Here is an 18235-nt window from a genome sequence, read left to right on the forward strand (position 1 = left end):
ATAAAAGAAGAGCAGTTTCCATAGCAACTTCTACATTTCATGATCACCAAAGGGATGGCTATACTAAAGAACACCAATTTGCTTCAGTAACCTATCTCTGACAGTGACCAGAGCAAGATGTCCCAGGGAAGATGTAAAAATACCCAAAATAGACATTTTGCAATAATCTGCCAAGCAGAACTTTCTGCCTAACTCTATGCTGTCACAGTTGATTGATAGCACAAAACACAAGGATTTATATTCTTTCAAGTAGACATCAGAGCTGCGATAGCAGCAGATTTTCTCATTATTTGCCTTCAAGATCTTTTTATGGACCAATAGACAGATGTATGTCAAGTGTTAGACCTACTTTTAAAGCCTGTTAGGGACACTGACACTGAGCTGAGCAAGCGCGCAGCACAAGTAGGGGACCCAGTGTCCCGCACACACAGAGGAAGTGAGTTGAGCCAAACAGTCTGAGCAATGAACGATTTGGAGAGAGATGAGGCATGATGTTTCTTCATGTAGAAGCCCTTTCAGAAGCTGGTGCCCCTTTGAATACACTTGTAAGTAAAAAAATTAGGGACTTCATCAACAGAGTTGATACAGAAGTTCAAAAGACTTGAAGTAGCTGCGATAACAGACAGCAATTGGACAAGGGGTTTGAGGATCTCCGTGTTGTTGAAATGCTGTATTTAGGTGTGAAATGTGGTACTTGGGCATCTGTGCACAACTCTTGCCCCAGACACAGATGTACACAGGTGCTGGGAGTCAAATCCTGTGCTGCCACAGGCTCTGGGCAAGCCTGGGTTGTCAGTGGGATGGCAGAGAGCAAAGCCCGGATTTGAAAATGGCTCTGGAGTTTGAGAAAAGAAACTCTCCCTCCTACCCACGATCAAAGCAATCATGAGTAATTCTGCAGTGAGTGGGAAGAAAGGACATTAGCACTTATAAAATAAACCTCCAGAAATTTTTTAAATAGAAAAATCACCTGCAGAGAAAATGAAACAGAACAAATTTGGCCAAAAAAGCAACAGAAAACACTATAAAGAAAGATAGCATATTAAAAAGGGACTGTTTTCCAGTTGTGACATTTGTTCATGAGACAAGAGACTCTTCGAGGTGTTTAACTTTTTTCCTTTGAACAACAGCATTAGAGCATTAGAGCTCTACTAAATTCACTGTGCCTCCTAAACTACTCAGAAATGACACAAATCACCTAAAAAGTCAGAGCCAAGGGGGAGATGCTTGGCTGGAAGTCCTGGGCATTGCACTATAGATATAACTTTGCACCTACTGAGAAGGTTTGCCTGGGGGTGTACTTGAAATGTGGGATCACATCCTTCTCAAAACCTGTGTTCTCTAAAGAGAGTCCTCAGCTCAAAAGACGTCAATAAGCAAATTTTAATGACAATAAAAACAAGCTGACTTCTCTTCATGTGCTTCCCTGAACAATTTTTGACATTGAGTTTCAATCAATGGATAAGGGAGCTTCTTTTACGAAATTAAGGTTATAAAATGCAAACACAGGCTTGTATTCTGGTTCAAATTTCACCCTGCAGAATTCAACTGAGTCTGATTTTTGTATCCAAAACATCCAGAAAGCCTTCTCCTTGAGTTGTCTCCTGGGGAAAAGGAATCCCTGAACAGTGTAGGATGTCTGTCCTAGCATTAGACTGGCACAGAGGGTGCTTATTCTGGCACAGAGGGTATTCCTAAGAGAAAGGGAATTCCTAGTCCCTACATACTGGAATGAGGGATTTGTATGCATTTTCGTGCTGTGTACCACATCTGCACCAGTAACCATGAGCTCATCTGGAATGTTCAGAAGCCAGTTCGGAGCTACTGCTCCTGTTCTGACTGGGTGCTGGAGGTCCTGCCTGGACAAAAAGAACGTCTCCTTTGGAGATGCCCTGCTCGTCATTTGCGAATCTGAAATCAAGTTGCTGCTATAGCCAGATGTGCAGGCAGAAGACACTCTCTGGACTCATTTCAATACTCTCTGTAATATTGCTCTTTCTAAGCACAGCTATTATGAATAAGACTGCATTGCAGTCTTAGAACATAGCTCTTTATTGCTGGGCGTTTCCCACTTTCAGAGAGTCCTTGGCCAGAAAGAATCATTAGCTAAATTTAATCCAATCATGGGTCATTAAGTTTCACCCAGATACTTTAAATCAGGTCCAAAAATTTTGGTTAGACTAAAGTACTTCTGTTCCCAGAACTCAGACTGCTACAGGCTGAGGAAACATTGATCTCAGTACCCCTGTAATGACAGAGAAAGGGTTGGTGAGATCCCTGATGATCCTGGCCCTTTGAGCAGAAGCTCTGTCCACTGCCACCAAGATCCTTGAATTTTCAGAGGAAAACATTTTCTTCACCCTAAATGTTTTTTTCCTCAAATGTCTTATTAAAACATTTCTCCTGCCAAAAGAAAATGAATCTAATTTCTAAACCTCCAAGTCTATACATGAAAAGTTCCTGGCTGTTTAATTACCCTCATAGCTGGGAATGTGAATTCAACTAAATTTTTTAACTTCAGCTTCCACATACTGGTCCTTCTTTTGCTTTTGCCAGCATGACGGAACACATCCTCTTGTTATCTTCTTGATGTGCATGGAAATAAATGCAGTAATCAGGTCACCTCCTGTGTCTCTGATAAAATATGCATTCTAAATTGAACAGATGAAAGTTAGACAACATTTTAACCAGAGAGTGACACCAATTGTGTCTGGAAGGAGATATTGGTAAGTCAAACAATCAGTACAACTGACCACAGATCACGGGAGTGAAGGTATTGCCTGTCTTGCAAATCTTTGCTTCTGCTTGTGATTTAGAAGGCTGCAGCTGACAGTTTAATAAGAACATCCCATGTGTAAGAGCTAACTGGGGATGTACCATTGGAACAAGTTTCTGTTGGAAAATGCTTTTTGAAAATTGAAAAGTTTTGTAAACACATTTTAGCTGCAAAAAAAAAAAGCCCAAAACAACATTGAGTTTTGAGATCAGCTTCCTAGTAAGGCTGTTGAGGAACTAGTGCCCAGAACATATGCATTAAGAAGACTGCTCAGACCTGGAGACTCTAGAACTTCCCGATTGCTCCTGGTTGCCTGATGGTCTGTGCAGGTGAGAAAACTTCCAAATGGCATTAAAAAGTTGGCCCAAGATAAGTGGATAATCTCCCCCGGAAAATAAGAATCTGCACAAACCGCACCTTGTGCTCCATGGGCAAGATAAATTTCTTTGACCTTGCCTCTTCACATAGATAATAACCTATAGTTTAAAAAGAATTCCTGCCAAAACATGCCAACTCACTTCACACACTTCTTGCCTTGGTGAAGAGGCAGAAAGAATAAACTCTGTGACAGATGCTAGTCACGATGCTTAATACACTCCAAATCTTTTATGTTAAAAAGAATATGATATAAAAGGATAAAATGATAGAGAAAATGTGATGAACTGAAGAAAAAAAACATAACAAAGCAAGATTAAGAAGCCATACAGAATTACTGAAGCCTTCAAACACATGATGAAAACATCCATGTTTTTTTAATTTAGAAGGCATGCTTGGCTTCAGCGGCTTATCAAGAAAGCCTTGTAGGGAGCCAGCAACAGAATTCTTAACAACTTCACTGTTCTTGTAAAGACATTTTCTAAAGACATCTTTAAAAGTGCAAATCCTTTTCCCCTTTCATCAATGCCCACTTTAATTTATAGCCCAGTAAAATCACTTTTTAAACTCTGGTGTAGTACCACAAGAGATCTTAAGTAGTTACTAGGTCCAGGAAATGCTAGGCAGCTGGTGTGAAGTGAACATAATTCACTATAGGGATCACTTGACTGGCACAATAGCAGTTTACAAACCTGTGGCATTAGTATTTGACGATTCAAGAAATAGTTTAATGGCAAACAAGCCCTGTTAGTTTGTACAGAGAAATTTAGTGGCCACAGTTTGGTTTACGATGGGTGGAGATTCTTTCAAAGAGAGTAACTTAGGGTTAGGTGGCAGACTGGGTGCTGAGTGCAGAGGACCTCAATGTCTCATGCATTGGACTATTGCAGCATGTGCTTTAACAGCCTCAGCGAGAGGCTTCTAGGGGGAGCAGCTCCTGCTATATCTAAGCAGTAGCTACACATGCAGGACTTCTATGCTGTCCAGACTAATTTCAGACTGGAGGGAGAAGTACATGCTAAGAATTATTTCCGGCTTATAATCAGACATCAGGAGGATTTTCATATAGAAGATATGTGGCAAATGCAGATTTACTAAGCTGCTGTCTTATAAGTCTCAACTATGCTATCATTTCTAGACAGCCAAGAAATTCAGTATGTCAACTGTTGCACTGCAACTGAAATCTGATTCATTCACTCAATGCTAAGATAAAATACATTCATATGGGAGGCTCTTTTTAACTCAAGAAAAAGCTAAGAATTTGATATTAATTGGCTTATATGACTTTGTACATGTGAAAGGGTTTCAGCTGTTTTCTCTTTCTCATCTTTCTCAAGAGCCACTCTTCAAAGAGTGAGGTTTTTTTGTATTATTATTTTCAAATCAATATGTAGATAATTTCAAATCAGAGAGAGACAAGTTCTATGGCTAACCCCAATTAAATCAAAAGAAAAATCTGACCAATTTTAGAGGACTTTGGATTAGGCCTTTTGTTAGGGCAAAACTGGGGCTAAGCCACAGACACCTACTGCTCTGTTAAACAAGCAACTCTGATACTAAGGAAAACACTTAAAACACTTTCCAGCATTCTTTAGATTCTTGAAAAGCTGTAATGTATTCCTTAAAACTAAAAACACCTAAAGATAGGAACTATCTTTACAAGGATCCTTGCTTTGGATGAGGGACTGTTATTGGTTGCCCAGTCATTCTCTACTGGCCAGCTATAGTAAGATGTCCGTTGATCCTTGCAGTTCTTTAGTCCTGTTGCCTGCTAAGGATTGGCAAAGACAGCATCTTTATTAAGCCATATATGTGTTTGCACATAGGCTGCATGATGTCTCAAAGTCCCTTAGAAATCCCAACAAAAAGGAAAATATATTCCATTTTCTATATATATATATATATTTATATATATAAAAGTTACAAATGCAGTAACCCCCTATCTCTACCCTCAGTGCAAATCTGGAATAAGAGCATTGATGTTCATGACTAGTCTCAAGTTATATCAGGGTAATAAGTATCAAAATATATAAAATCTATATATAAATTATATAATTTACTTATATAATTTTGATAAATTTTTATGCAGTATTAAGATAAAATTCAAGAGATGACCACCCTCTCACAGAAGAACACTGAGAGAGGCTGGGTTTCACAGAAGTCACCCCAAAGAAGCCAGATTTTCTTTCCTAAAGTACTGAAAACAAGATTTTTTCAGTGGATTTTCTGATTCATCATATAAAGTTGAATAGTGGTGCAAAAAGAAAAGCAAGCTCTGTAAAATGACCATTTTCTGTTAAATTCTAATGGGTAATAAATCACTTTGATAGACAACAACTGACTTCACCCCTTTTTAATTCCCACCATCTATTCAGATGCAAAACACTGCCCTTCTTCACCCAAGCCCAGCACTGATTGCCAAAAACTAGCTGAAATGGCAAAACTGAGCTACAAAACCAGGGCCAAGCAAAGGAAAGATCACACTATGGAGATTTTCACTTGTTTTTTATGCACCATAGAAAATGCCCTGCATGGATTTGCTCCCCAAGCCAGTAGAAGAGCCAATTTACAACTAACTGGGTAGCAGCAGATGCAATCTTGTAGGTCACACAAGGATCCACATGACCTATAGCATAAATGATCCACTTTTAAGTGCAGTGCTTTTAAGTGCATCTCCAAAATGCTTTCTGGCTCAGGTTGTGACACAGCACCAAAGAGAGCAGGTACACGCCAGTGACAGCAAAGGCCATCAAGGAAGGTGTTATCAAGCCATGCTGACAGGTTGCTGGTTTCTGTCACTACTTACTGCTGAAGACAAATTTTAACTTGAACACTTTGATGGCAGTGATGAGAAGGACATACACAGGTGAGTCTGTGTTTGTGACAATGGGCTAGTAAGAGGGAAAGCAGAAAAATGTTGACTTCACTTGGTTGAAATCCTCCATGTAGTAACAATAAAAGAAGTAAGCTGAATCCAGCATTGCTTCATTACTGTGAGCAATCCTTACTTGGGTTTTAGTCCTCTACATTGTCATCAGAATCACTAAGCTTATCAAAGAATCACTAGCCCTTTATCTGTACCCCCTGCACGATCTGTTTTGAGTAGCACTGTGTGGAAGAATATCTTAAATAGATGGACAGGTAGAAAAAAGGAGTCTTATTTCCAGTTACAAGGCTCATAGCAACAACCTAACTTTTTTATATCTAATGCTATACACCCTGTATTCTAGTATATTTTTCATGAAAGTTTATGGCAAGAAAATATGGAATTGTAAGCCAAAAATTGTTTAGTATCATTCAGAAAGAGAACCCATGGTCTAAATTTGTTTAAATATAATCCATTACATTTTTTTTCATTTTTTTTCTTCCTTAGCTTGATAAATTACCTATCCCTTTGCCTTTACTCCACAGTGCTTGCTTAATAAAAGATGCATGAGCTTCTCATTTTAAGCAGAAAAACCCTCCTTTTCTCTGTGCTGTGTGTTAGATAAAATTCAACAATCTTTTTAGAGAATAGAAAAATAGCAGTCTCTGGGAGTCCAGCATGAATACAAGGAGGTCAGCAAATAACTACCAGAGTTTTAAAGTGCATCCCAAACTCAGATCTCAGACATCAATAGAAAAAAAAGCCACGGACACAAAGCAACACATCACCTAAATTACCTCACAGCCATTTGCATAAGGGATCCAGAGGCAGCACAGCACAGTATAAGTACGGAGACACAAGCCATCCAGAGAGAACTTAGCAACAGTTCTACTGGATACTGCGTTTGTCTGTAGCAAAGAAAGAGCAACTTATAAGCTCAGATGTGCAAACAGCTTTAAAGGACTGAACAATCTCTTGGCAGAAGCATCAAGCAAAAATCTGAAACTACAAACCAGGTAATTTACCAAATCATTTCCTTTTTGGCTGACTACTCTAAGTTTCTTTCTAAAGATTGCTCTGAGCCAAATAGCCTGTGTGATATTCTTAGGGCTGTTTTCCAAGGACTTTATCAGAGGTGACAGAAACCTGCCAATAAGAGAGGTAATAAACTCATTCTCTATTTTAAAAATTGGTAGAACTTCATAACAGTGTACATTTCTTTTACATGTTGGAGATGTAATTAAGCTAAATGACTGTTACACTAATATTAAAGATGTATTACATTCTGCTGAAGTAAACTCCACTTACTGGAAAATAAATCAGTGATAAGTAACTTAGAAACTCCACTGCTAGCTAGAAGAAGTTGAAAACCACTTGTTACCTGGGTAGACGGTAAAAGAGGGTATGGTTATTACTATTTGTCTCTGAAAAGAAATGTGAGGTGACTTCCCTTCCTGACCAACAGAGCACAGCTGTCTTATTATATAGACAAATACATACATACACACACAGAGACACACACACAGCTACTTTAAAGTGGTATACACATCTAATTAAAAATTAATGGCCTATTAAAGTTGGGTTTTAACTGAAGGTGGAACAAAAGTGTTGCAAATCCCGATATCATTTTAATATGAACCCTTAACAAACAGACTCACCGGGTGAAGATGGTTTGTAAAAGTATATGTGTGTGCACCTCATGCACAGCAACAGTTACACAGAGTTCAAGAGGGAAATTATTTTTGCCTCTGGCAAAAGGTAAACCAAAATAACTGGCTCTCAGAATTATCTGTACATCATGAAGTTAGGTGTTTAAAATGTTAATGCTTATTCTGCCAGAAAAATGAACAAGTCCTTGGTTTCAGTTATGAAGAATTTACGGATTCTTCGAAGAACATGAAATAAACTGAGAGGACTGTAACAGAAATCAGGAGGGACTTTCCTAAGAGACCTCAATCTCTACAGGCAGTGCCATGTTTCTTTTTCAGTATCTGGAAACATTGCTATTATTACTGGGTTTGTTTTGCTCCACCCGTCTCCCCTGTCCTTCTCTCTCCCACGGACGTTGCAGGAACCCCTGTCCTACAATGCCATCTGTCCAGCTGCCACTGCTACTCCTCTGCCTGACCTTACATGGCGTCTGCCTCAACCGAGGGCAGTCCCTTCCAGAGGGAAGTGACAACATGGAAAGAAGTCCCTTGGATGACAACCTGCAGAAGGCAGAAAGCCTCATCCTTCAGTCTGTCCTCAAGAAATCTGAGGAAGAAAAGATCAATAAAGGTATATATATGACTGGGAATATCCCTCTGATGATGCTGGTAATAGTACTTGGCTGAGGATCATTAGATCCAAAGCAGTTAGTTCCCAGGTTCTAATGTATATATTTATTATTCTAACTAAGGGAAGGGGAAGGATGCAAGGTCTGTTGTAATACACTCACAGAGAATTCTCAAAAGGGACTTTTTTCTCTAAGACCTCCCAGCTTGAGAACTGCTGTGGCATCACTGAGCAGCTGCTGCATAGAAAGAAGGTAGAAGCTTATCACAGAAAACCTGCCTGTCTGGAAAGCGCTTCCCTAGGGAAGCTCTAAGAGGATACATGGAAGACATTCCCTAGTTGTGGACCCTGTCCCTACTGTTAACTGGGGGTGGGAGTGCTCCCATTCACCTACTACCTCACCCCACTGGCTTCTGCACCCTGGTAGGGGTGGGCTTTGCCACTGCTGGGAATGCTGAGGCTGCTCTGGTGTCAGTCCCTCCTGACTGCTTGCATATGCTCTGCTCCCACCAGTCACAGCAGTGTGGGCAAATCAGACTGGGGGATTGTAAGAAGAAGCGCAAAGGGGCCCGCCACCACCAAGGAGCATGAAGCCTCAATTTCAGAGTAGAAAGAACAACTGGCCCCAAAGTGCCCGTAGAAATAGCCTTCCTCCTCCTTCACATGAATGCTGAGAGTTGGTCATGTTGACCACATTAGGCTTTGCCATTGGATTTCTTCCCATTTTGTTTGCTGCTAGATCCTAATATATCAATCCATCCTTGCTAAAAACGTGCCAGAACTGTTTCCACAGCTGTTTCCATATCCAGAGTGACCACATTCAAGACTACACAGTTACTGAGCAATTAAATGGGTGCGATGAGCAAAAGAATATGATCCTGCACCAGAGAACTCCACAAATTCACATTTCAACTTCCTTAGTGAGGATTATGTGGGTTCATTTACATTACTCTTTTCCTTGGACAGAACCAAACACCCCTCTGCCAGAATGGCTTTCCAAAAGACAACACCCTGGAAAGAGGTACCTAAGTGACCTGGAGAAGAGACAACATCCTGGGAAGAGAGAGGATGAGGAAGAATCATCTTATGGAGACATTCAGAAGAGACAGCACCCAGGGAAAAGAGAGGAAGAAGACAATCTAGACCGTTACCTGGAGCTGAAAAAGCAACAGCATCCTGGCAGAAGGTCATTGTGGGACCAGCATGCTGACATCCCTAGTGTACAGCTAACCTACTTGAATGAGTTATCCAAAAGACAGTATCCTGGCAAAAGGTATCTGATGTACAAGCGTCAGCATCCTGGCAGTAGAGGCTGGAATGATGAGCGAGACATAAGGGACCAGCATGTGGAGAAACGCCAGCACCCTGGAAAAAGGTACTGGGATTCTAAAAGCCCAGATTATGCAGCCCCCTGCAATTTTCAGGAGTCCTTCAGCTGTAACGAAGGCAGCTTATTGCTTGATTTAGTAGAAAAAGTCAGCAAAGGCAGGGTAGAAGAAAAACATCAGCACCCAGGAGGGAGATTAGCATGGGAGATTGAAGCAGAGGAATGAGAAAGCATGCACATGTGGTGAAGTGAACTGCCAGAGCACTAAAAAATTCTGTTCACCCCCTTTCAGCTCCCCACTCCTGACCTGCTGCACCTATCTTTGAGTGTTCCCATTGAAGTTAATGGCGTTGTCACACACTTAAAGTAAAGGAACTGAAGGTCCCATCTGAATGGGCCAGGCAAGTGCTGAGGTTCTTCTCCCCTGCTTTGGGAAGTTAGGAGTGCTCAGTTACTTGTTGGACCAGACCTGAAGATGATCCCACTCCAAGGTTTTGTTCCCAAAGGACTAAAACAGACTCTTAATATTTGTTCAGATGCTACTAAAGCAGAATAATTATATGGTTTCCTCTCATGTCAGTGAAATTAGTCAATGAATAGGAGGGAGAAAAAAGAACAACATATATCAGTGATTTCAAAATGAAACTCAATAGGCTTTCACTTCCAAATGATACATTAATGAGACACATACCCCTGTGCACTACAGTCTGTCCAGATAAAAAGCACTAAACAGAGACTGGGACTCTGTCGAACCTGAAGAGTTGACATGATTGGCTTCATACTTTGAGTTGGAACTGCCACAAAAAACACACTTCACTTAGGAGGCTGCACAGCACAAAGGGTTAATGCATCCCTGAACAACTAAACCACAAGTCGGGAACCCAACTGCACACAACCCCTACTAGAACCCCATCCTGGTGCATGCACTTTTCAGTGATTCTACTTGAAATCATGCTGTTGTCTTCTTAGGTATTTAAACTGCAACAAGCAGACATCCTTTCCTTCTGATAAGGATTTCTGATCTATCCCCTCTCAAACAAATGCTTTTCCTTTCTGTGGTCAGATTCCCAGAAGTGTTCATTTGATATGAATGATTCAATAAACATCAATAGTCAACTCTTGGTGTCCTTATTGGTTGTGCAAATATAATGTAATAGAGTGAAAAACATAAAACCATCCAAAGATAAATAAAAATAAATACAACATCACAGGATGTTTTTCAATGCAAAAGCTTCTTGCATGCCAGTAAATTAAAATACGTCTGTGTGGGCTTGTAGTGTTCATGCTATGGGTTGCAAATACAGAAGTGTTTCTTATGCTTTGTTCACCGTTCTAAAAAGAAGTTGTCGTTACGTGGGATACCTACTTCATGCACTGCACCAGCAAGAGAGTGAAAAACAAAAACTACAAGTCTGATTCCCTATTCACAGGTCTAAACACTAGATTTACTGATTTTTGCAATTAATGCACAGATACTGAGTGCACCGAGTTATTCATATGCTTCTTATACATTCAAAGTGGTTACAGCATGGTGTATCTCATAGACATTTTTTCCATGGTGCTTCTTTGCACAGAACTTTTTTCCCTAGCTGATCCACAAGGCAACTCTCCTTGTTCCTTTCAACATGTACCAGGGACTCACTTCATGCAAACGGCCTATAGTAAATTAGCCAACTACTGAAGCACACTCACCCCCTACAAAGACAGACTTTCAGATTAAAACTGAGCTGTAGCCACTGCTGGCCATGTGCTCTTCTCTCTGATGAACATTGCTATCCCTAATGCATGGCAGCTTATCCTGCCTTGAATCAAATCCTCATCTACCAGTTTTCAACCCAGCAAAATCAGATGTTTAATACTTCACACCCTGCGCAACAGTATACAGCAGATCAAGAGCTGATTCAGGCCTGGGCTAAATGTCCCCACGTTAGGGCAGCAATGTCTGTCAGAGGGAAACTATAACAGCTCTATCAGTATCTACACAAAAATTTCACCAATCTCTAATTTCTTCCTGCCTTCTGCAGTGTTGCAGACACATACCACCATCCAGGTACAACATTCTTTCCTCATACAGATGCGATCCTTGGGAGACTGCTTGCCATTGGTGATTTGGCAGTTTTGTGACTATGAAACACATATAAGCACAACTTCTGAAGTTAAATATCTGTCAGATTTACCTAGAACTTAAAGGCTTTTTGGGTCTGGGGCTTGGGTAAGGGATCAAACCAGAAAAGAGACAGTTTCTACACTGTAATCCTCTGCTTCTTCAAACAGCAAATACAGTGCAATCCCTTAGCAATATGAACTAAACAGACATATGCTATTTGTTTTTAAAGTAAGAATTTGCTAACTGCACTTCTCATATCATCTTATTTTTATTGTATACCTTCCCCTTGCTGTCATCTTTTGTCAGAATTTAAGATCTGTGCAAACACTTGTATGTTCCAGGCTTTGCTCATAGCTTTGCTCAGTCCCACATGTAACTGTAGAGACACATATTGGTAATTGCAGAACAAGGCTCTTAAGTTGCAAAGCTATCCAATGAAGTGCATTATTTGTCTGTCTGTGGGCCAGTTTGTGGCTCTTGAGGAATAACAAATCAATAACAGACTTGATCCAAAGGTTATTAGAGTCAGTGGAAAAATCTCCCTTGTCTTCTGCAGAACCTGCATGATGTCCACAAAGCAAAGCTGTGCACTGGCCCTAATTTGGCACCACAGTGATGCAAATTCTTATTTTCAGCTCTAACTGGAATTAAAACAACTCTGCATAGATGAGTTCTTTGTTTACTCCACTTAAGTTTCACATTTCTGGCATGTTACCAGTTACTGAGACATAAAAGAGTTTGATTCCTGAAGAGCAACTTCTACAAATGCCTTCAAAATGAGCTTTGTTTTCAATGGGAGGGGGAAGCCAATGTGAACAAGTTGTATAATTAGCATTTCCTACAACTATTTTCAACCCCTATCATCATTACTGTTCTCTGCCTTCTCCCCGCCCCCCCCAAACAACTTATCAGCCTTGGACTCCTTGCTAAATCATTTTAATTAGCATGTCCTGAGGGCTTCCAAGGGACATGTGGCCCCAACAACCCCCTTTATTATTACTTTTAATGATTCATCAGTTGGAGAAAGTTTGAAAACAACGTTATCACCATAGGTGAAGTAGAGTCGCCACTTGCCTGGTGACTCACTCAGTTAACATTAAACTGCCAGCAGCACTCTTAAAGCATCAGTCAGGACATTGCAATGAATAACAACTGTCTGTTTAAAAGCAGTCAAGTGGAGGAGAAGCACAGCAGAAGGGGTAAGCCTGGATAAGGTCTAGTCTAAACAGAGACAAGACACAGAAAAGATGCACAGAGGGAAATCCTTCTGTTTTTAGGAAATGGGAGATGTACTGGAGCGCAGAAGTCTTGCTTCCCTCCTATCAAGAGCAGTGTGAATTCCCCACACTTGTGGGGTAATGAGGAAGGATTCAGTTTGAACAGAGGCCTCTGTTAAAAACAAAGTGGGGGATTCCTTGAGAAATTTGAGTTATCTACCTGCCTTGAGATTACTTTTAGAGCTGCGTGAAGACATTTGTGTTTTGTTTCCCTTGATGAAACAACTACAGCCTAAAACTCCTAGGAAAGAAATGAAGAAAAGGACATTTGTCAGCTATCTGCTGATTCACTTTGCTTACAGGAGATGAGTGAGCACAGGCTGAAGAAGGGTAAAGTAGTTTAAAACAAAACCAAAACCAATTACAAGATCACAGATTATACTGCCATGCTGGAGCAACATACAGGTCCCTGACAGAGATGGGACGTGTCAGATACTAGTCGAATGGACTGATAGTAGCCAAAAGGCAAAGACAGCTCTTGAGTTTATTTCAATCATCTTGGTCTGAACTGACAGCTAGGGATCCAGACAAGAAAGCAGTATCTTACAGACACACTGACACAAGCAATGTTTAGCCACTCAAGGGACACCTTCCTCTTTTACCCACAACCAAGTTACAGTATGCCTTCCTCATGTTGAAGTGGATTGGAAAGAGGGAAAATATGGACTTAATAAAATAGGCAAATATTCCTGCAAGATGGATCGGATGTAAACCAGTATCCAATCTACCATATCAAAGCAAATTATGTTATTGCCATCTTCTCTCTATAATGGATGTATGTCCTAATTGAATGCAATTGAATATGATTCAGTGTGGACACTTTAAGAGCTGATAGCTATAGGGAAAATGTGAGGTTATGACTGAGGAAACAAGGGAAAGGGACCTGCTTTGAAGAGGCTGCCTGGAATCTGATTGCTGTTTTTTCACACAGAAGCATGTTTCCAACATCAGTTCCCTCTTGATTCTGAAGCCAGTACTGATGTGTACTGTGCCTGAAGAAGCTATTGTAAGAAGAGAGGAGGAGGAAAGAGAAAAACAAAGAGAAATGAAAAATATAATGAGACTTTATGAAAGGTTCTCAAAGCTGAAGCAGTCAAGACAAAAAGCAAGCACATCATTACAACAAGCTCTTTGAACAAGCAGGTTGTGTTGAAGATGACAGCAATAACAGCCCGGCAAAAAAAACACAAATCATGTACTGTCAAGCAGCCTTTTCCTTCTGTCAAACAGCAAGGCGGTATCTAGGGGGCATTCTGCTTATTGATTTTAGACATGCTGCCTTCAAGATGGGAATTGGTTGCTGTATACATGTGTAGGGGAAACAGAAGACGAGAGGCTACCAGAGATAGCACCCGAAAATGGATGCATTTGAAATCTGAAATGAGTCCTGAACACAATCTAGACATTGTGGCACTATGGATCCTACAGTTAGAACATTAAATAATATGTAATCACAGAGGAATTCTGAATATTCCTGTCTCTCCTCTTTATAATTTCTACTCTATTTAAAAGTGGTGCCATTCCATGGTATCAGTAGCACTCAGGACAAATACGCCAGATTCATCAGCTGTGCTAAGGGAACAGATATACTTGTGTTGATGGCTGGCCTGCCAGACAGCCCGATTTCACTCCACAGAATCTCAGCACGAAGACAATACTGAAGCAGTTAACAGGCAAATCATAGAAATAGGGCTCAACAAGTTGCCAGCTTCAGCTCTTACAAGTCATCATGCTGTCAGTTTTGATTGATGAGTCTGCAAACACAGAAAAATCATAGATTTGGCATGGAGATGTAGCTTCTCTTATCCTCCCTATGTAGACTAATTAAACAAGTTTGCTTTGTAGCAAAATGTTTACTATAGGCAGCTTGAGTATATTCAGTATATGAGTTTTCATTAAAAGGTACTTAAGGACAGAGATATGCAAATTTTTTAGTTCTCTGAGCAAAATTAAAATTACAGAAAATGTTGTTTCAGATCTTCCCAAAGCAAAAAAAATCTGTTTTCTCAGATAAATGAAAATTAAAGATCATTTTACGTTACTGGAAACATTAGAAATATTTCGTACAACCCATTTTGAGGTTTAAAACTACATTTTAAAATTTTACCATGAAATTTAGGCCAATTTCAAAAACGTAGCATCCATTTAGACCAAATATTTGTTTAGTTTAGAAAATACTGAGGAAAAATATTCTGATTTTTCCAGTCTTTGCTCCCACCAAAAGGACATAATGAATTCAACAGTTAATTTTCAGATATTTTAAACTTTTTTTCAATGAGTAAGCCATATTTGTGCAAAAATGTTCCACTGCATTCCTTGAGAAGCAGATAGGCCTTATCAAGAACTATTTCTAGTCTACATTTACCTCTCCTGTGCTGGGATCAGACTCTATTATTTATCATTCCAAATGCCACTGAAGATTTTACAGGAAGGCAAAGAACACAGGAGAACCTAACCGGAATACCCTTCCGACAGGACTGTGCCATTGTTACAGAGCTGACTGTCTTCCTCTTCTCAACAGTATCCTCACTAAGGTATCTCATCTTGGACATCAGTAGCAATGACCAAGTTAGCACCAGACCAGGCCCTAAAATTCACTGTTAGAGGTATTATAACATCTCACAAGACATTATACAACTTTGTTAATTGAATGTTTGCAAAAAGCTTTGAGATCCTTGAATGAAAGCAGGTCAGCTAACATCGCAAACAGGACCCTCTCACACTACTCCTGTGGCAGAGTAGGAGGAGTTATATATGGGAAACAGGGTTTTGCAGGCCAAGTGTTCGTATCCCAATAGCAGGAATGGGGCAATAAATGTGCTTGAGTGTGCCACTTGAGCAAGCCTTTGGAACACATTCCTTTTTTGCATTGTTGCTCTTTTATTTTGATTCACAATGGCATACCATTACTGATTCAAATTCAGTCCCCAACAGCATCAGTAGCATTTCTGTAAGGTTTAATTGGTCCCCAAATACCTTTTAGACTGCTGTTTCGCTTCACCATCTCTTTCCATTGCAACTAGCTGGATGAACACAAGTTAATTTTTGAAGTAGCATAAACTGGATTGCTTTAGACTGACTTAAATTTTTTTGACCTGTGAACATTCTCTGGGTGGGAAAGCGTGTCTGAATGAGCAACAAGCAGCCAAAGCCTATTCTCATTTACACCAGCACAAACCTAGATTATTCCCCACCGCTTCAGTAGGGATACACGAGCCTAAATTTGCCTTTGGGAACAAACACACACCATTTGACACATCACAACTACATCTGGCATGCTGACTTTGTATCATTTATTACTTCTATAATTATCAGTCTGATAGTGTCAAAAAGATCTAAACCACAGTAAACAGGTACAATCACTTAATAGAGCGTGAGCTCCTGAAGAACTGCTAACGACCATTTATATTCAGAAATATGCAAACCTATAGAATTTTTTCTTTCAAAATGTTGAATGAAATTTCTCTACTCAAGAGTGACTGACACATGGCTTTTTACCTATATTTCGGAAAGATTTATTTGGTGAGATGCTCTGTCGTAGTCTATAGTCAAAGGCAGAACATGCAAAAGAACACAATTAACTAAAGATTCAGTGAAGTCTTTGGTTTCTAGAGCACATTCCAGCAGGTTAGCATGCTTCCCACAACTCACTGTTGGCAGTTCTTCTCACTACATTGTTAGCATCCAACAGCAAGCTATTATTTTAAGACTTTAATCATTGTATTTACCATTTTAATAAGCCTTTAAGACTATCCATCTGAAAATGAACAGTTATGGAAGCTATGGCAAAAGGCAGATTTAAGAAAAGACCTTGCTGCTCAGCGTCTCTCTCTCCCTTATACCTGATGCTTACCACTTCTGAATGATAGAATAGGAGAGGACCAAGCTGCCAGGGTCATCAGGGCCTCACAGCTAGGCAGGGAGGACTATCCTGCATGCTGCAAGAGAATAACCTTCAAAGTAAATGGCTAAGCAACCCCAGGTGCTGTGAAATCCCCCAAAGGAGCCCTCTTGCAGGTCCTCGGCGGTTCTTAGACGTGCTTGTTGTGCCATCTAGTGGCAGCCACTTCTCCCCACCTACCCGTTCCCTTGTCACCTCCGTACACAGCCCCCTTAGGAAGTCACACTTCTGACGAACAGTGAATGAAGCACACTCACCCAACAGGAACAAGACAACCGAAATGCCTAGAGAGCCCCCCACTGCCAAGACCTGCATCTACTCTTGCCTTTTGGGGGGGCTTATTCCCACTCTCGCTCTTCTGTTTTCCTCCCATCCAAGCACAGATCTCACAGCCCACCTAGATCCCTCTGAGTCTTTCTAGCTCCCCAGAGACACTTGTACTGCCGGAGGATTCCTTCCCTGGCTCAGGGTGTTACAAGTCGCTGGCCCCAACAGAGGTCTGGCCAAAAGGAGCAAGGTAACAACCGAGGGGCAGCAATTTGGTTCCACCTAGCTTGCCCAGAGCACAAGCATGGCTCAGTGCTAGGAAACGGCAGAGCTCCAGCAAATCCAGAAAGATCACATCACTGCAGGTGAATCCTGGGTGGCACCAAGCCCCAGCCTGGTTCCTGCTCTCTTCCTCCAAGGACAGAAACACAGGTGAGAAAAACAGCCCCCTGCATTGTCCCACGGCTGTCCCCCTCAAGCATGACACTGCAGGCCCCTTCACATTCCCCCACAGCTCATTTCTCATCCTGCTCTCACCCTACAAAGACATCAGATTAGTACATGGCCGCAATGCCCTTATTCCATAAAGCTCCACAGACAAGCAGACCCCTCCCCGCTGACACACAGAGAGTCCCACAGCCTATTTCTGTGCATAGCCCCAGTGCCACTTGCACCACTCCTCAGGCTGAGCTCCAGATCCTCTGCTGCCTGGGTGTGCCATCTGTGACCATTTCTCCCGTGGGCTCTGGCCCTAGCCCCAGCTCTGTATTGAAGCTAAGAAGGAAGCTGCAGCCTCTGTACTGCTGGATCGTCGCTATCTTGCGCAGGATCATCTTGCAGCCCCTCAGGCCCTGCCTGCTGCACCAGTCACCAGGTGAGGGGCTGGGGCTCAAGGTGCTGCAGATCAGTTCAGCCCTGGATTTTCTGATTTGTTTTGCAAAGAAACATTGCCTTACAGAGAAGCTAATTACAATTCTTAGCTCAGCTTCCAGTCTGAAAGATGTTAACAGGTACATAAGGTAATACAGAGATACTTCTGTGTAAGTGAGCATCACCATTGAC

The 18235-nt window shown here is 41.1% G+C and overlaps 2 protein-coding genes across 5 annotated transcripts in view; one reads left to right on the forward strand and one right to left on the reverse strand.

The window, feature by feature from the left end:
• The window catches only part of TMCC1 (transmembrane and coiled-coil domain family 1), a 198376-nt gene that overhangs the window by 177620 nt on the left and 2521 nt on the right, over positions 1-18235 (reverse strand). The window lies entirely within an intron of this gene.
• On the forward strand, positions 8085-10678 carry TRH (thyrotropin releasing hormone). Its single transcript, XM_013954921.2, has 2 exons — positions 8085-8297; positions 9261-10678. Exons 1-2 carry the CDS (start codon positions 8105-8107, stop codon positions 9845-9847), a joined length of 780 nt encoding a protein of 259 aa, XP_013810375.2. The 5' UTR covers positions 8085-8104; the 3' UTR covers positions 9848-10678.

Source organism: Apteryx mantelli, chromosome 12 (genome assembly GCF_036417845.1).
Source record: "Apteryx mantelli isolate bAptMan1 chromosome 12, bAptMan1.hap1, whole genome shotgun sequence".
NCBI lineage: Eukaryota > Metazoa > Chordata > Aves > Apterygiformes > Apterygidae > Apteryx > Apteryx mantelli.